This window comes from Solanum verrucosum, unplaced genomic scaffold (assembly GCF_900185275.1).
Source record: "Solanum verrucosum unplaced genomic scaffold, falcon-dt-bn FXZP01000031.1, whole genome shotgun sequence".
NCBI lineage: Eukaryota > Viridiplantae > Streptophyta > Magnoliopsida > Solanales > Solanaceae > Solanum > Solanum verrucosum.
The window spans coordinates 1,030,879-1,051,227 of NW_026020194.1; the positions used below are offsets into that span (position 1 = coordinate 1,030,879).

The 20,349-nt window shown below is 32.3% G+C and overlaps 2 protein-coding genes across 2 annotated transcripts in view; both read right to left on the minus strand.

Annotated features, from left to right (window-relative positions):
- The window catches only part of LOC125829479 (cytochrome P450 71AU50-like), a 239,725-nt gene that overhangs the window by 104,690 nt on the left and 114,686 nt on the right, over positions 1-20,349 (minus strand). The gene's annotated exons all lie outside the window — the stretch shown is intronic.
- On the minus strand, positions 6,490-11,753 carry LOC125829572 (cytochrome P450 71AU50-like). Its single transcript, XM_049508784.1, has 5 exons — positions 10,878-11,753; positions 10,398-10,787; positions 7,624-7,712; positions 6,908-7,063; positions 6,490-6,707 (listed from the first exon to the last, which is right to left on the minus strand). Exons 1-5 carry the CDS (start codon positions 11,751-11,753, stop codon positions 6,524-6,526), a joined length of 1,695 nt encoding a protein of 564 aa, XP_049364741.1. The 3' UTR covers positions 6,490-6,523.

The following is a 20,349-nucleotide window of genomic DNA, read 5'->3' on the forward strand; positions in this document are numbered from 1 at the left end:
AATTTATATTTGTTTGATTAAATGAAAATCGTTTTACTTTGCAAGTTTGAACTAGAGAGGAGTATGCTAAAGAGGTTGCATTATGCTTTGCAAATTATATTTATATTTTTACTAAAGTTAGAGTCATTATTTTTAATGCTAGATTCAAATTCGATCTATAAATTTTAAATTTAATTAATTAACACAAATATCAATCTAACAAACACCTCATATGCTATTATTAATTTTCATTATACTATGAAAAATAGGAGTTGTTAGAAAAATATGTGGTGTCTTTAAAGAATGTATCCCCACTCCACATAGATTAGGATAAAGTTTTATTAGCATCAACTATTAATATAAAATCAAAACGTTATATATGATTGCACCTGTAATTTTAATACTCAATAATAATTCATATTAATTATTTTTAAATAAAAAAATTATTCATTTTAAAATATTCGCGCAATGCACGGGTACGTATATTAGTTTAGACTAAAACCTAGTTTATTTGTTTCAGTTAAAAAATCATAAAATATTAATTTAATGTGTTCAGTTAAATAATTTAATGATTCATATAATCATTTTACAAATATTACTAATTGCATAATAAATTTTATTAGTTATTTTAAATTTATATGTTATTATTTTTTAAAATATCCGTGCAACGTGTGGGCATATTTTCTAGAATTATCGTTTAATTAAAATGAATTCAATAATAAAAAAAATATTTATCTATAGAAATAAATTATAAAGGAGTAATAGCTAAGAGGGATCAAATCAAATGACATATGATAAGTAAGGAACAAAAAGAAAAAAATATTGAAATAATTGACATATGATAACATAATGTACAATGAAAATAAATTAAATTTAGATTCTAATTTTATTCATACCAACTTATACTAGACACAAAAGATAAATTGAATTTGAAGAATAGAAGGCATAATATTTTTAATAATATTTTTAAATTTTATTTTTTAGAAAAGGTATACTACCATACGAGAATAGCTTTTTAATTATATTTTTGTTTTATAATATGATGTTACATTATTTTATTTATTATTTCTCATTTCAAAAAGATAACACCTCTAACAAAAACTTTTGTATACTTTATTGGTCATAAACTACATCAAAATAATTAAATCCATTTTAGATATTAATACATACATAAATTGAATATTAACTAAAAATGATTTTATTTTCAAAATTTACTAATAAATAAAACAACATTATTCCCTTAAAAACGGATCATTAAAATAGCAAAGTGGATAGAATTTCACTTTGAATCAAATTTGTACATAGGGTAAATTCTATATTTTTATAAATCTTGAATGTTTATTGCAATATACATTAAAAAAAATGTTAGCCAAATTTGACTATATAATAGTAAGTAGTAGTGAAAATGTAATCAAGAAAAACAGAAACATACAGAAATTATTTTTTGAATATTTGATATATATTTTATTTTGAAAAATGAAATATTTTTTAAAATTATCCAGTTCTAATATTCAATCTTATATATAACTTCAATTTATATATAACAAGAGAAGTAAAAAGTGTTACATGTCAGCATCACAAAAATTTTCAATTATTTAATTTTAAAAATTCAGATTTTAAAAAATCAAAAATTAAAAAAATAAATTACAAAATAGTTAAATTTTAAAAAGTCAAGAAAACACTACGTGTTTTATTAACATAATCTTTTTAAAGAGAGTTACCACAATTAATATAACTCTTTTTTATTTTTTAAAAGATAACTGATTGTACATGTGGCTAAAGTTTATGTTATTTTGGACTCTTATTCTTATCTTAATAATTAGAATACTTATCTTTATTGGTTGACATCTATTTAATTATTTTAAAAATAATTAAGAAGCACATGTAAAATACGCATAAAACAATCAACAAAAACTACACATTAATATGACTCCACTACGTACAACTTTCTCATTCAATATCAAAACATTTAGAGTATTATTTAAATAAATTTAAATTATAGAATAAAAATTGCAAACACTAAAATATTACTTTAACTTTTTACCATTTTTTAAAATTCAATTTTTGATAATAGTTAACTACATTATTCTCTTCCTAAAAAATGCTCCAAAATCTTAATTGTTTATTGGAATATACAATTAAAAATATGTTAGCCAAATTTGACTAATATATTCTAAAAATAAAATTGAATTATGAAATACTTTTTTTAAAAAAAAAATCAGATCTAATATATTCTAAAAATAAAATTGAATTATGATTTCAAAATAAAATAATTCACGGTGACTGAAGGAGTATGTTTAACTAAGAGTCTGCTTGGTGTATGATTATTCAAATTAAAATATAATTTTTATAGTTGATTTGAAAAATAAATACATATCTAAAAAGCCAAAATAAAGAGACAAAATAAAATAAAATAAAATAAAATATAAAATCAACTAAAACTAAATTAATTTTAAAATATTAATTTATGAAAGTATCATTCAACTGTAAGAATTATATTGTACTAAACAATAGCATATAATTACATATATATTTTTAAATAACACATAATTGATATATGACTTTAAGAAAAATTAAAAGAAAAATATAAAATTGTGAATAGCATGCCTACATTTTAATATTCTGGTGACTAAAAGTACTCTTTTTGTAAGCTTAGCATTATGATAAGACTTTTTTTTTAGTTATGTTTTATTTAAATCTAACTATTAAATTTTCTTATATCTTTATTATTTTAACAAGAGGATAGTATACATTTTAAATAAATTAAATAATGATAAAAGACTATTATTGTCAAATTTAGATAATGAACTAAGCTTATATATTGATTTATTTACATAAATATTCTATTATAACACATCAAGATGCTGAACATTTTTAAATAAATTTTATAATATTATCTTATAATAAGTTAAAATTTTAATTTTTTAATAAATTAATATTATATATTTATGATTATTATCAATTAACTGCGCAACGCGCGGGCACGTATACGAGTAAAATAAAAAAAGAGAGACAAGAGAGAGTTGATCTGATGTGGGAGCCCCTCCTGGGGAGGGGTTAAAAAAATTGAGATGGGAGGGATAATAACATTAACCTTTTTTTTAATATAATAATAAATTTATCCCTAATCAATACATTTAAGAACAAAATAATTTTTTTTATAGAAAATATAGTCATTAGTGACAAAATTAGATTTTGTTCAACTACGAAATACATATAGCTTTAGAAACAATTGATGTCGTCACTGATTGAAGTAAAATAATTAGTGATGATATAATTTTGTTGGTAGTAATAACCTTTTTAGTGACAAAACATACTATTAACTACAAAAAAATATACTTTTTACGACAAATAAATTTGTCACAAATGTTTAAGCATTTGGGGATGATTTTACTTTTTGTAGTTGAATAATACTTTTAGCGACACACATTTAGTGACGACTGATTGACAAATTATTTTTCGTCTCACAAAATTTTTAGTGACAAAATAGGACTTATAAATGACGAAATTATTTGTCCCTAATAATCGAATTGGTTGTAGTGTTAAGCTAGTGAATTACCGTTATACATCAAAGAATCAATTGCACACTAAGAAAATAATAGTTCCAATCACACTAAAATAAAATTGTTCACTACCACCACCCCTTTTTCAATTTCCATGTGAATCCAAAATATTTCACACACAAAACAAAATAAAAGTAAAAACTTATGTAATAACCAAAACAATGAGCATAATCATAAATAAAATATAAAATAAGTTTCACATACAAAAGAAAGTATATATAGTCATTGGTGAAAAAATGCACAATGACAATAATATTAATAATTCACCTTGTTCACAAGTAATATATAAAATAGATTCCACAATAATTTACCTTGCTCCCGAGAGAAAAAAATAAACACAATTATTTTACCTCCTTTTATTTATTTTGCTTCAATCCTGCAATGGTAGAACATTCGTGCTAATAACGTGTTATAAAACTTAAGAACAAAAGAACAATATAAAGATGAAGACAAGAAGAATATAAGACAAGAGATATAGAAGATGAAAACAGTAGAAATATAGTGACAAGATATGATGGTATTTCTTATTCTTCAAAGTATTCAAGTCTATACAATATGAACATTTATGCCTCTATTTATAGTGTAACATAGAGGCATACAAAAGATTAGTCATAAACATGACATTAACATGAATATAATGGGGGAGATTATGGAAGTGAAAGGTTACACGAATAATGGTCATAAAGGTGGAGGTTATGGAGGTTATGATTATCTTCATAATGGAGGAAAGTAATGAAGTAAATTCTTGATGTAGTGGACATCCACAATATATTATTTTATAATAGATCTTCCTTGTTCATCTCTATCACAATTTTTTTTTTAAAAAAATATCAAAAATAGTTCTTTCATTGTTTTTGTTTGGGTTATTGGATTGGACTTTGAAATTCCACTTTCGAAGTGCGCTGAAGTTCGTTTGAGATAGGAGTTGTGTGTTGAATGATCAAGTTCATTGTTTGGGTTTCGATGTCATTAATTGAATCTGAGGCTGAAAATTTAATTCCCAAGGTTGAACGATATTGAAAAACTCTTGAATCATTTTTTTTGTGTTGAAACTCGAAAATAGCTACTCATTTGAAAGCTTGTTGGTGAGAAATTTATAGCTTTTGTTGGGTATTTAAAGTGCAAAAATTTGAACAGATTTAATTGAATGTTATTAAAAATTGCTTGGATATTGCAATTGACGCTGGAAATTGACATTTAACAACTGATTTCTTAGTTTGAAGATTTGAGTTGAAACCCAAAAAAATATATGAAAGAGTTCGAAAAAGCTTGAAAATTTAAAAATCGATTTTGTGAATCTATGGCCCCAAAACCCAAGCAATGAACTCAATCCTTCAACACGCAATTACAACTTCAAACAAACTTCAACACACTTTGAAATTGAAGTTCCAAAGTCCGAACAACAACTCAAACAAGAACAATGGAAGAATTATATTTGATTTTCTTTTTGTGATAGGGATGAACAAGGAAGAACAACATTATTGAGAGGAATGCATTTTTACCATGTTGGACTGTCATGTCAGCTCTAATGGCAAAAATAACGTTTTAAGAGTATTTGTGGTCCAAAACATAGACGGCAGGGGTAGTTTGATCCCCAAACATAATTAAAGGGTATATATGAGCTATTTCGAATAGTTCGATGATAATTTTAACCCTTTTCCGTTTAATCTATTATGTGTTGTCATGATTTTCGTTAGGTTAGTTAAGAATTGTCATTCAAAAGAATTATAAGAGCTGTAGACTGTAGTTATAGTGTAGAAGCCAACAATTGAGGATGCATAATTCTTGATTACTCTCCGTACTCATCTTTTCTGCATTTTGTGCGGGTTTGGACCCGAGTATCAACGGGGTTGTATGATTCCACCACCAGTCAGAACACCAGGTCCCTTGACTGTTCTAGTAACAGAAAGTAATTTAAATGTTTAAAGTAAAGAACACAAATGTTTACGTGGAAACCTCCTTATTCAAGGAATGAAAAACCACAACCTGTCAAACATAATTTCTTAAAGCTCCAATAACTTCAAGCAACTTGTGAATACAAACTCGAGTACTCACAAAGGATTAAATTCTTAATCCTAAGCACCTTGTAACACCTATATTACAAGACACAAAGAAATAACTCTATTGCTCACTATATCAACTACCTCTAGTTAACATAGACTTCAAGCAAACACAACTAGGCTAACTCTAGCCGCAAACTCAACTCACAATCCTTTAAACTGACATGATCTATTATCATTTATAATATAGGAATAGATCTACAATATGAGAGCACAAGACAATAAACTCAAATAACAACTTAAGATGCTGCTAGCTGCTACACTCAATCAGGTCCCTCGCTGCGTGAAAAAGTAGTTCTTCCTTGAAATTGACTTTTGCTTTTGAATAATCTTGGTTGCAAAACATATATATTGTATCAGAGAGACAAAACAACCTAGTAGCACGCCATTGATTGAGGACTGTTGTCCTTTCTGTGCCTCTGCTGCAGTGCCCACTAACCACTGCAGTTTTTGCAGCTGCTGGCTTGTCCTGAAAACGAAAACTCAGAGGACCAGGTCCTTTTACATGGTCCTCTTTAGCTTGTTAATTCATCAAAACCCAAAATACAACAAGCTATATCCTATGTATTGAGGTTGCTACACATTCCACTGTATTCTTGACATTTTATTTATGTCATTGTTCGCTTATTTGGTTATGATTTTCTTGATGTGGGAATAGTTAGGTGTCATCACCACTTAGGAAAATTGGGTCGTTAGTCGTTACAATGACGATTCTTCAGTTAGGAACTTTCATCTCTCGATGTATGTACAATGAGACATTTGGAAGATACCAATTTTATTAGGTATAGATGTACAGTCAATGCAGTATTTGTAGAATAGAAGGGAAAGAACACAACAATCATGCTATTTGTATCATTTGTATAGTCTATAAGTAGGAGTAGCCAGCAAAGGCTTTTCTCTACATGTTACCATTCCAAACTTCTAATCAATGTCTAAATCACAAGGCTCAATACCATTTGGAAGCTCCCACTCAAAGCAATGCACCAACTGTGCCACCATAAGGCGAACGATGGTAACTCCCAACTGCATTCCAGGACAGCTTCTTCTCCCAGAGCCAAATGGTAAAAGCTGAAAGTCACGTCCACGAAAATCTATACTGCTCCCACTACAATAAAAAATGCTTTTAGTGACATTTATTTAGTGGCAATAAACAAATTGCCACTATACATCATATAAACTATACAATTACCAGCATTTAAACTTTAGCCGGTATACCAAGTACTTTTCACCGGTAATTAAAAATAAATAGGGTATAATCGTTTTTGCCCCAATTCCTTTTCACTGAATTGATTTATTTATTTTTACTTTTGCCCCAATTCCTTTTTACTTTGAATATTCCTCCGTCTTCTCCCTTCAATGAAACTCAAATGGTCAGCAATGGAAATCAACACAACGGCGGCGGAAATCGGCACAACAGCGGTGGAGTTCGGCACAGCGGCGGCAGAGTTCAGTACTTTAGTGCTATTGATGAGAAGAAAGACGAATCAAAGCCATCGAAGTCTCTTCACAAGCTCACCGTCAACAGTTTGTATTCATATTAGCAAATTCATCATCGCCGACTGCCTCATATTCAATCGGATTGAATTCGAACTGTACGGCCATGCCGTTTGGTGACTACTAATATCCATTTTATTCAATTGTTGGGCCTTGTATGGGTGTATGTTCTAGAGTTCTATCTTTTATGTTGTTTGAATTGATGCATGTGTTTCTATATCGCATAGTCTGATCTTGTGTCCAATAAAATTGGTGCAAAATTGCAGATAGCAACCAAATTAGTTGTTGTGGAGTTCGATTTTTGATCTCCTATTTGAAGGTAAACAACTAAACTTAGTAGTTAATTGAAACTATATTTATTCATATAAAACTCAAATTTTCAATTACTAGGCTAAATCTTTTTGTGATCTCTGCTGCCGAAGTCAGGCTAGTGAATCAATAGAGTGTACTTTTACAGTTTTATGCGGTGAACTTGAGACTTCGTGCACTTATGCAAAATATGATATTCAAGTTCCTAATGTACCTACATTTTTTCACTCGTATTCCTTCTAGAAATTCGATGAACATTAACATAGGTATTGATTGGTCTGCTCCAGCTCATTTGCACACTGTACAGCTGTATTTCATACAATGAGCAATATATTCCCAGAAGGACTAAGTATCACTTTGCTTGTAATCTTCCTACACTTCTGTTCGTTCTATTGATGTTACTTTGGGTGCTGAACTTAGAAGACCAAAATACTGGGCATGAGTAACCTGTATGTATCTCATATTATTATGGCTTGTACTTGTTTTTGTATTCCTAGTTTAATCTCATTATGTGTCAATTGTTAATGTAATACCATTTTGTGTGGGTTCATCATAAATCAATTAACTTCATGTTGGTTGTCAATCCATTGGATCCCTCCTTCTTTATCCAAGCTATTTTCTGTTATTCTTAGTGTAAATGTCTTATTTCTTTATCAATCAAAAGGGCTCTTAATAGAAGTCAAGTATGTTAAACGAGTGGTTCTGTTTATTGAAAGAATTGGATTATAAAGGATGCTAATGTAGGAATAATGTAATTTCATTGTTTCACTAGGTTAAGTGCTTTTAAGGGATCAAGATGGAGGGGTGTAAATGCTAATGTCTTGATGGAGTATGTTGAATTTCAGATTTTTTCGAGTCAGGGCAAGTGAAACTAACTAAAACTACCTGTTCTCTTTGTATATAGGTAGTTCTTTGATTGAAGGAATGAAGAGCAGACATGAGGATACATCACCATGATGAAGAACTTCCTTCAGGTTCATTCGTAGTTACTTAGTGATCTTCCAAATGTGTCAATTCAGAGCTCAATCTTAATATTCTCCTGTACTGTGTTAATTACAGCATCACAAGTTGTTGTATCCGAGTTTGTATGATAGTGGGTGAGGTTGTATCTATTGCTTTTGATGGTGCTCTTTGAACAAAAATTCTTATTATTGATTAAGGTAGTTAACTTGAACAAAAATTCCATTATTGATGGTGGTTGCTAGTTTCAAGTATCAGAACCAACCGTTCTCTATTTGCTACTTAGTTTGATTTTAATTTCTTGATAAGTCATATGTCAAGCATTGGAGTATAATCAACTAGTTAAAAGTTATTATGAGATTGTTAATATTTTCTGAGATTTTGCTTGACGGTAAATGTTTCCTGAACCTTAGTGTTTGAGTTGGTGTGTAGTAACACACTACTTTAGACTTGCCAGGACGTCATATATATGAACTGCTTGGTGGATTTGAAAAGGCATTACTTTAGTTTATTCCTCTTGCTAACGAGGTTGTTGCATGTCAATTGATTCCTTAGTTGTGATATGAAATATTATATCTGAACTAGGTACATGACGGGACCATGGGTGGTGCTTTTCTATTCTGTCTCTATTTCAAATTTTAGCCACCTAGATCTTAGAGAGTAAGATATGTAATTGGCATGTCAATTTTTTGTCGTCTAACCATCTACCGCTATATGTGTACAGTGGCATACGCTTGTTCAAGGAATGACTGACACACTGATCCAGAAAGCTGTCACATTTTGCATTAGGGAACAAACACTGGCTTAATTGCCTTATTGTTTCCATTGTTGAACACATTTTTTCTATTTTGATAATTCATAGTTTCTTTTACCGCTACAAGATGAAATTGAATGTATTAAGATTGTTTGTTCTTATTTTAAGTGAATGACATTGTTTTGAGTTTGATAATTCTTCTTTACTACTTTCGAACTTATTTCTCCTGTGAATTTTGTTTTTGATGTTATAAAAGAGGGTAAATATGTGAATTAGGTGAATTTAAATGCCACAAATATGCTTGTTTCTAAAGTAGCTTTAATGGCAATAGTCAGGGGCGGCTCAACGAAATCGGAGGCCTAAAGCGAAATCTTAATTAGAGGCCTAAAATCTAAATAAACTTCACATGCATTTATTTAAAATTTATTTTTCTTTCATTTTTAAATGCAAAGTATTACTTAATATTTTTTTATATATATGATTTATTCGATTTCTTTTTCAATTATTAGTTTTAAATAAGATTTTATTAATTCAAAGTTGAAAAATATTATTTTACTCGGGCAATCATTTTATGAATTGTTAACATAGTTCTACAAGTAATAAGTTGACAAATTTCAAATAAATATAAGAGTTAGAACCATAGCTTTGATGAAGTTGATAATTTGGTTACCCCACATTTTACTATGGTTGTTGTAATGCTTGAAAATCTAAGAAGAAATGGAAAAAGAATTTACCATTCAATTTGTTCAACACTTTTCGACTATTAATTGATGTTTTTGATAGAATATTACTCTAACTTATCAACAATTTAAAGAAGAGAGTGTAAAAGGAGTTAAAAAGAAAATAATGTGAGTATTAGTAGAGAGTGGAAGAAAATAAAACAATATTTTCTTGATTTCTTCTATTTGAATGGGGTTGAAGAGAATAAAATAATAATTTTAAATATATACTACTTTTTATCGTAAATAATCAATATTTTTTCTATAAAATTTAACACATAATTTATTCTTGGTAAAAAATTGAGGCCCCCTGAAATTGGGGGCCTAAGGCCAATGCCTTATTAAAATATACATAGAGCCGGCCCTGGCAATAGTAAATGCAGCTAAATAAAAGCCGCTAAAAGTAATAACTTTTAGTGGCAATAATGAGGGTCTTTACCGGTACCCGACATAAATGTCACTAAAGGCTTTAGCGACATTGGATCCAATGGCATTTAATCAAATGCCGGTAAATGTATTTGTGGCAATAACTATTGCCGCTAAAAGAAAAATCAATTGCCGCTAAAGGTCTCTTTTGGTGTAGTGTCCCAACAAATCTCCCAGGAAAAAACTTCTCAGGGTCTGGCCAAACGTTTGGATCCCTATGAATCGCGTAACAATTTATTATGATTCGGGATCCCTTCTGTATGTGGAAATCATCGACTACACAATCTTCCATGGCCTCATGAAAAAATAGTGGCACTGCAGGATGCAGCCTCAGGCCCTCATTTACAACCATGTTTAAGTAGTTTAAGTTCTCCAAGTCTGATTCTTCTACCATTCTTTCAAGGCCTACCACTTCTTGCAACTCGTTTTGGAGTTTCTTCATCACTTGGGGATGCCTAAGAAGTTCGGTGAGTATCCATTCTGCTGTTGATGCTGTAGTGTCCATTGCAGCCAGAAGCATGTCCTGTATATAAAAGGAAACAGGGGAATTTGTTATACATTAAGCTTATACTAGTATATATGACTTATAAATGGGATGAAAGTACATATATACCAAGAGGATAGCTTTTATGTGACGACGGTCAAACTGAAATTCTGCTTCTCCAGATTGCATTATGTCCATCATGGTGTCCACAAAGTCCTTGGTTTGATCCCGATCATGATACTCGACATGTTCATCAATAATCCTCTCAAGAAACTCATCAAACACCTTTGAAAGATCCTTGAGTTTGCGATTGAGACCCTGGAGATCAATAACTCCAAGGAAAGGAAAAAAATCTCCAAGATTTGGTGTGGATACTAAATCCACAACATCTTGAACAATAGCTTTGAATCCCCTCTTGTCTAAGTCCTCATCCATGTACTTCTTTCCAAACATCATCAAGCAAGTCAAGTTAGCATTCAAGGACAAAATCCTTGCACTAAGATCAACAACTACACGATCATGAGCTTCCTTTTTAATCGATTCAATCAGAAGTTGAACTTCTTGCTTTCTCATGGATTGAAATGAATTGATCTTGTGATTGCTTAAAAGGTGAACAGTGCACAATTTGCGCATGTTGCGCCAATACACACCATACTTTGCAAATATCAAATTCTTCTGTCCATAAGACAAATATTGAGATGCCTCACTATGAGGCCTACTAGCAAAGATGTGATCATTTGTCTTGAGGAACTTCTCGACTGCATCAACAGACGAGGCAACGATTGCAGGTACCAGTCCCAATTGCACATACATAATAGGACCATGTTTCTTGGCTAGTTTTTGTAAATCATTGTGTGGATTTTTACCAGCTAACAAATGAAGATGTCCTAAAATGGGAAAGCCTGTTGGACTTGGAGGAAACCTTTTCCTCTTGTGAATGTTTAGTAGCACATACAAGGAATATACAAATAGAAAAACCACTAGAGTTCCCCATATCAAAGTCATTGAGTTAGAACAAAATACTCTAAACCCCATTTAGTTATATTTACAGGCACAAGTCCTGTATTTTAAACCACACACTTTGATAATCTTATCCTTTTAGAATGCTATTGCTTGCTTCATTTATTTATCAGAAAAGGCTCAAATATGCCATCAATTTTTTTAAAAAAGACTTATTTATATTATCCATTAAAAGTTTGGTTCATCTATGCAATTTCCATATGAAAAAAGGCTCATTCATGCCATTATGGGTTAATAGAAAACCCATCTAGTTTTGCAAAACCATTTTATCCATGTGACAAATGATGATTCAGCCACGTCATTAATTCAGCCAAATTTCTAAAACCCATTTGATTTTTAAAAAAAAACCACACAGATTATAAACCTACCCGAAAAAATTATGTGTATTTTTTAAAATAATAATATTTATAAAAAAGTGTCGTTTATTTTTAAGTTAGAAATTTTCCGATAGATTAATTTTGAAGTAGAATACATCCATCATGTTACTCCGGAATTTGAACGTTCAAATGGCTAAAGTAACGACACAAGAATGATAGGTAAAAGTTTTAATAACAACACACATCTCAAAATAATAATTAGATATTTTTGCAATTAGAAATGTGTTTATTCCATTTAGAATACAATTATCACAACATAAAAAAGGGATATCTTTTCAAATTCTCTGTGAAGCAATTTTGTGAACGTCTTTGCTTCTACGAGGACAATAAAATAAAAGTATACGGCCAAACAATTCCTAACGTTGCATTTCACTTGCAAGTAGGGGTGGGCATGGTATGGTATATACCTAATTACTATACTATAACGAAAATTTTAATACCGTGATTTTGGTATTATGGTATTTGGTATGATATATGATATATGGTATACATTTTTATTTTTTTTGGTATTCGATACGGTATTTGGTATTTAGAAATAATAATATAAAATGTAACTCATCATCTTAATTACCAAACTATATTTTACTATCCAATTTTGCAGGTTCATCGAATGTCTAACTATTTGACATATAACAAAAAAGCTATTTGAATAGGCTGATTATGATACTCATGTAACACCTCAAAAAGTTCTAAGCTAAGACTTAAATCATTCTTCAGTTGCGTATAACATCATATCACGTGATTTTTAAATTGTGCTTAGGTGTTAAAGTGAATTCTTTAGTGTGGAATAGATTTGGACATGAATTAAGGTCACAAGAATCCACTAGCACAAACTTGAATTGAAAGCTTCCTTATAAATTAAGTTTTGATATAAGATTCTACTTAGGTCAACTTCAAACGATCATATCTTTCAGCAAGTTGATGAGTCGATAATTTCGACTCATTTAAGGCTTGTTACTCAATGATTTAGTGTCCTAAATGCCTATTTTTCACTCATAACTAAGTTAATATGTTGATATGCAGAAATGAAAGCTTAAGAGTGAGGCAAGAACTTTACAATGCGAAAAGTTGAAGCTCGCAAAAACCACTCAGTGACTCGCCGAGTGGGCCTCCATCTCGCCTAAATTTTCAGCGAAGTAGCCCATGAACCAAACCAACTTGGCGAGCAAAACGGTGATTCGGCGACGCGCCGAATGGATCGACAACAATGATCAAGCTCGCCAAAAGTTCCAGAACATTTTGATGGAGGAACCAAGCCGAAAGGCGAGAAGAAGAGCAATTCGGCGGATCGCCGAATGGGTCGGCAATCCGACTTACTTCACTGAGTTGACTCCATTCTGAGTTTTTGGGAACGTATAAATGTAATTTTTAAAAGAAGAAAAGTAGTTCCCACACTGTTTACTCATGGGTTTTTGAGAGTCTTTACATTTTGAACATTGTTTAACATTCTTAGTAGAGTTTTGGATTTAGATTTGGAGATTATAAGATTTTAGCTTCGATTTCACATTTGGGGATTGCAGATCGTTAGCAAATCAGATGGAAATTTTGTTGGTAACGATTTCTTGCTTTTCACTATATATGCTTAGCTAAAACCCCTTACCTTAGGAGTAGGGGTGTACATGACCAGGTTGGTTCGGGTTTTTCAAATATCAAACCAAACCAATAAAACTCAGATTTTTCAATCTCGGGTTTTTCGGATTTTTGGGTTTTTCCGGTAAAGTATTCATACAAACATGTAATTTACTTATACTTCAAATATTTCTTTAGTCCTACCAAAATACAACTATCTAAGGTGTTTCTTGAGAAAATAACACAAAATATGATATGAATAATGACACTAAAATATCCAACAACAAAAATAATAATAATGAAATCACGTAAAACAAATATTGCAAATTAACAAGTCATAATGAAAATGATCATAATTTTAAAGTACTAAATCATGCTAAAATAAGTTTAATAAGTATTAGTTACATGACTAAATATTAAAGGAAATTAAATTAGATTATGTATTTGAATTGTCTAAACCAATGTAAAACCAAAGAACAAATATTCAATATTATTGTCATTCTTACTGTTGAATTGATTTTCATTTTGCATTAGTATTAATTTGATTTTGATTTAAGCTTTATTATAATTACCAACATCTGTGGACTATAATCTTTATTGAACCATTTAGAATTCTAAGTTTCAAATTTGAAATAATATATTAAAAGATAAAAACTATGAAAAAGTATAAGAAATAGTTAAAAATTATATTAAAGTAAATATTTTTATGTATAAAATAAAATTTTAAAATTATATATATAATGTCGGGTTGGTTTGGTCTCGGGTTGGTTTTTTTTAGTTAAAACCAAACCAACCCAAATATAGTCGGTTTTTTTTTTCAATACCAAACCAAGTCAAACCAACCACTAGTCGGGTTTTTTTTCTCGGTTTGCGGTTTGGTTCGATTTTCGGTTCGGTTTTGTACACCCCTATTTCAAGATGTTAAGGAGATTTTTTATGACAAATTTGATTGAATGATTTTATAAGAAAAAAAATGTAAGTAGAGAAATCTTATTGATACATAATAGAATTAAAGATATATTTACTCGATAAATAAGATGGAATATCTCATAAATAAGCTTGAAATAAAGAATTCATACTGCATTTGAAATAAATTTATCTTTATAAACTATTGAGATTTACAGAAAGAATCATATTGAAGAAGAAGAAGCTCACATTCATTCAAAGCTTATGTGAGTTAGTTACAGATGTGGGTATTTATACAATGCATTCTATACAGGTGTTGCAGCTACAATATTAACAAACTAACTAACTCCTAACTGATCATTAATCAGGCTGGTTAATTAAACACCTAAGCTAACCATTTCACCAATTAACATAGTTAATCAATTAACGACCTATCTAACATAATTGATCAATCACTTAACCAATTCCAATACTCCTCTTCAAGCTGGATGTACTGACGAGATTCAATACTCCAAGCTGTCTAGAAGTCATGTTGTGATCTTTCTAGTGCCTTAGTTAGCAAATTAGCCTGCTGATCCTTAGTGTTGACATAGATGGTTTGAATGAGACCTTTTTGAATTTTCTCTCGAATGAAATGGCAATCAATCTCGATGTGCTTAGTACACTCATGAAACACAGGATTTGCAGCAATTTGTATAGCAGCCTTGCTATCACAATATATAGAAGTTGGTTCAATCAACTTTACTTTTAGTTCCTTGTATATGCAATCCACACCACTTCAGTTGTCAGGCTAGCTAGACTCCTGTACTCAGCCTATGCAGAGCTTCTTGACACTGTATTTTGCTTCTTTGACATCCAAGATATGGGCGAATCACCATATTTCAATACAAACCCTATTACAGACCTTCTAATACTTGGACATGCAACTCAATCTGCATCACAATAACCTATCAAATGGAGCTTGCTATCAGAACTCATTAATAATCCTCTTCCAGGTTCAACTTTGATATATTTGATTACTCTTAAGGCAACAATCCAGTGTGACATCTTTGGTCATTGCATGAATTAGCTCAAGGACTGTACTGCAAAAGCTATATCTGGCCTTGTGTTGGTAAGGTATAGTAGCTTGCCCACAAGTCTTTGATAAACATCAGTGGTTTGAGCATTCTGATCATACTCTATACTGGTCAACTTCATGTTACATTCCAAAGGTGTTACATTTGGTTTAGCATTCCCCAGTCCTGCCTCAGCTATCAACTCAAGGGCATAATTCCTTTGATTCATCACAATTCCCTTTCTAGACCTTAAAAATTAAATTCCCAAGAAATACTTGAGTTCACCTAAATCTTTAATCTTGAAATGACTATGCAATACATGCTTGGTTTCTTCTATTAATCCAATATCATTACCTGTAATTAACAGGTCATCAACATATACTAGGATTATCACCATTCTAGATCCTCTTCTTTTTGTGAATAAAGAGTAATCTAGATGACTTTGTGTGTAACCTGAAATGGACAATGCCTCAGTCAATTTTGCATTCCATTGTCTTGATGCTTGCTTAAGTCCATAGAGAGACTTAACAAGTTTATAGACAAGGTTCTTATCCTTTCCTATGCTACAGAACCCTTTAGGTAGTTCCATGTAAATCTCCTCAAACAAATCACCTTGGAGACATTGAATACATCCATCTGATAAATTTTCCAGTTTTCAGCTGCTGCTAAGGCTATGATTGATCTCATAGTTACCATCTTCACAACATGAGAAAAGGTCTCTTGATAATCAATCCCCTCAGTTTGACTATACCTTTTAGCTTTAAACCTATCAACTTCACCATCAACTTTATATTTGATTTTGAAAACCCATTTACAACGTATAGTTGCCTTTCCACTGGCAGTGGAACTATTTTCCAAGTTCCATTCTCCTCTAATGCTTGAATCTCATGCTACATAGCTTCCACCTATCTTGTGTCCTTCACTGCCTCCTCATAGTTTATGGGCTCAATGTCAGTGGATAACTTAGACAAATATGTTTTATAATGAGAAGTCACATTATCATAGGATACATAGTTGCTCTGAGAGTGAGTATAACATCTTGGAGCAACATAATCTTTCATCTAGATAGTAGGATGGGAAACTCTAGATGACTATTTTGATCTTTTTGCCTAAACTGCTGCATTATCACCTTCATGATCTTCAATAACACTGGTATCATTGTGTCACGCCCCGAGCCTACACCCTGGACGTGGCCGGCACTCGAAGACCATTGTTGGCCTCAAGTGAACCTTTGGCCTGGCTTACTAACTCAGGGGAAGACTATATGCATATTTATAAAGATCAATAGCACACTACTCAACTTAACTAATGAAATAATTTATAATGTTTAATAGTCAACATTCAAGTTGGCCAAAATGGCAACTCAAGTCTTAACATATGAAATGAAAAGTAAAGACAACTGAATTCACTAACTGACTGTCTGACTATCTATGAAGCCTCTAAACAACTGAGATGGATGTCGGGACAGGCCTGCGACATCCTAATGAACTAATACTAAAACTGAAAGCAATGTGAAGGAGTCCTCTGGAATGCAAAGAGGCTCACCAACAGACTTTGAACTGCTCACTGGATCAACGAACGTGCCAGATGCCGATCCTAATTACCTGTGTCTGCATCATAAGACGATGCAGGCCAACTGGCATCAGTACATTGAATGTACGAGTATGCGAGTTGGAATGTTAAAACAACATAGGCTCGAAAGAGATTATGAAAGAAACACCTACCTTGGCTCTTCTCAACTCTTGAATACTTAAATAAACTCATTTCATTATAAAGCAGTTTAAAACAAGTGCAATATAAAGAAAAACTGTTGAAAACATATTGTCAATTCATAATCATAATATCAAAAAAAGACAAACCATGCTCCCTCTCAAAGTCTACTTGTGCAATGCATGAATGAAGTCTCATACCCCCTTCACACTAAGAAGAACCCCTTGAGGAACCACGTTACTACTGCTGTGGGAGTTTCTCTAACCGACAACCAACACTTAAGAACTATAGTGATGATACAGGGCTTTACCTCACGCTGTCAGGGCCCATCCTATACCTTACCGTGATATAGGAAGCTAACTCACTAAGTGGATCCACTAGTCTATGCGAAAAGGATTCATCTAAAAAGTATGACCCTTTTCTACCCATGATGGCTACATGGTTTATGGGGGCTGTGAGTTATCTGAACTCTCTCCCATATCGGTGCTCAATACTACTCCCAAAATATACTAGCTCTTTATGTTTTAAAAACATACTACTTTCTGTGATTTGAGATTAGTGCTCAAAAAGATAGCTCAAAGACCATCTCGAAAATTTCAGTTTCCTTGCTTGCTTCATTTAGAAAGCTATTTCTCTTTTCTGAAAACTAGATCGAAGGCTCTTTGAAAATCTCAGTTTCCGTTCTTATTTAAATGTGAAAATATTTTAAAACTTTTTGGGAATACTTAGTCCCCATATACTTTTGAAGAAATGAACTTCAATATTTACTCTTTACTCAACTTGAACTGTAATTCTTAAAACAAAGTTAAAAGCATTTATAAAAGACTTCTTGAAAAGACTCAAACAACATCCTAAACTTGGCTCTTAATTTTCTGTCACGCCCCGAGCCTACACTCTGGGCGGGACCGACACTCGGAGACCATTGTTGGCCCCAAGCGAACCCTTGGCCTGGCTTTCTTAACTCAGCGGAAATCTAACTCAACAGAATAACTTCATGCAAAGCAAAGTCATAAGACAACTTAACTTATACAAATCTGGCCAACAAGGCACCTCGAGTCTCAAAATAGAATATTTACATATATACATAGATAAGAGACTCGAAACTAACTGACTGACTGTCTATGAAGCCTCTAAAATACTGAGATGGATGTTGGGACAGACCCCCAACATCCTAATAGAACAAAACTAAGTACACAAAATAATTGAGTCCTCCGGAAAGTAAGGAGGCTCACCACTGACTCTGGAGTGCTCAGCTGGATCAACGACGTGATGGATGCTGATCTGGGGTACGTGTATCTGCATCGTCATAAGATGCAGGCCAACTGGCATCAGTACATGGAATGTACGAGTATGCGAGCTGGAAACTAAGCAACAAAGGCTAGAAGGAAATCTGGAAGAAACTGAAATAGTTTACCTGACTCAACTCAACTCAACCTGACTGACTTCTTTCAATATAAGGCAATTTAAAACAAGTGTGATATAAAGAAAGATTGTTTTAAACATGCTATAAACTCTGTGTGTATGCAAAGATACAATAAGCCTGAGATGTATATAGAAATACAAATGAACTGATGTATATAAAATACAATACTTTATGTGTATGAAGATACAATGACTGCTGTGGGAGTTTCTCTAACCGACAACCATCACATGATAGCTATAGTGATGATACATCGATCGACCTCACGCTGCCAGAGCATCTTATACCCGGCCAAAGGTATAAGACCTGAACTGCCTAATGGATCCACTAGTCTATCTGAAAAAGGATCCATCTAAAAAGTATGATCATTTTCTACCCATGGTGGCTAACATGGTTCTATGGGGGCTGTGGGTTCTTTGAACGCTCCCCCAATTTGGTGCTCGATACTACTCCCAAAAATGTACTGGCTCTTATGTTTTTAAAATATATTTCTTCCTGCTGATATGAGATAATTACTCAAAAACTAGCCCAAAGGCTCTTTGGGAAATCTCAGTTTCCAACCTTGTTTAAATGTAAAAACATTTCTTTAAAACTTCCTTGGGAATACATAGTTCCCTAATAACTTTGAGAAATGAACTCAACTTGGAACTCTTAACTCTTTACTCTTTACTTGACTTGCAACTTGAGCTTTAGAATGAAGTGAAAACGTTCAATAAATACTCTTGAACAACTTTGAAAACTTACTTGAACTAACTTCTTAACTTTACTTGACTTGACTCTAACTTCCCTTAACTTTGATCATAACTCGCCTTGAATTGGATTATGGATTCAAGACATATAATCGCATGTTTATAGATGAGTTCGGGAGGTTTAAAAACACTTTGGGGTGTTGGAAACAACTAGGGAACATAGGTATAACACCTAGGAACATGCATGAGAAAGCATGGAAAGAATGGGGAAACTTGGCGCTCTTGGCACTCTGAGAGGCGTGGAGCGCCAGACCATAAACTTCAGAGAGGGACTGCTGGCGTACTGAGAGGCGTGCCGCCCCAATGGGAAAACCTCAGAGCCCCTTTTGGGGCGCGCTGGCAGGCGCGACGCGCCGACCCCTTGCCCAGAAAACTCGACTTTTCTCCCCTTTTTCTTCAACTCTAAACCATCCTTACTTCAATGGATTTAACCCCAAACACTAGGGATCATCAATCTCTCAACATACAATAGATTACAACTCAAATACACAATCCAATAATGTCGCACAACCAACAATAACTTCAACAACACAACTAACAACATCAACAACAACTAACAACTTCAACAACTTCAACAACAATTCCAATCTTTTCTCAAATCATAAAATGAGCTTGGTGTGTGGGGGAAAAGATCAACCCACACAAAGAACTCACATACCTTGATAGGGATCACCCCCGACGATTTCCACGACGGAACCTTGACGGAACTAGTTGATCTCCTCTTTTTTTCTCTTCTTCTTCCCCTTCTTCTCTTCTTCTTCTCTTCTTCTTCTCAAGCCCTAGCTTTTACTCTTT

Coding starts and splice junctions, on each gene's coding strand:
- LOC125829572 (XM_049508784.1), bottom strand. CDS start 11,753: ATGACTTTGATATGGGGAACTCTAGTGGTTTTTCTATTTGTATATTCC. Junction 10,788..10,877: donor ACATAAAAGCTATCCTCTTG/GTATATATGTAC, acceptor TTTTATATACAG/GACATGCTTCTGGCTGCAAT. Junction 6,708..6,907: donor AAAAAGGAATTGGGGCAAAA/GTAAAAATAAAT, acceptor TTTTTATTGTAG/TGGGAGCAGTATAGATTTTC.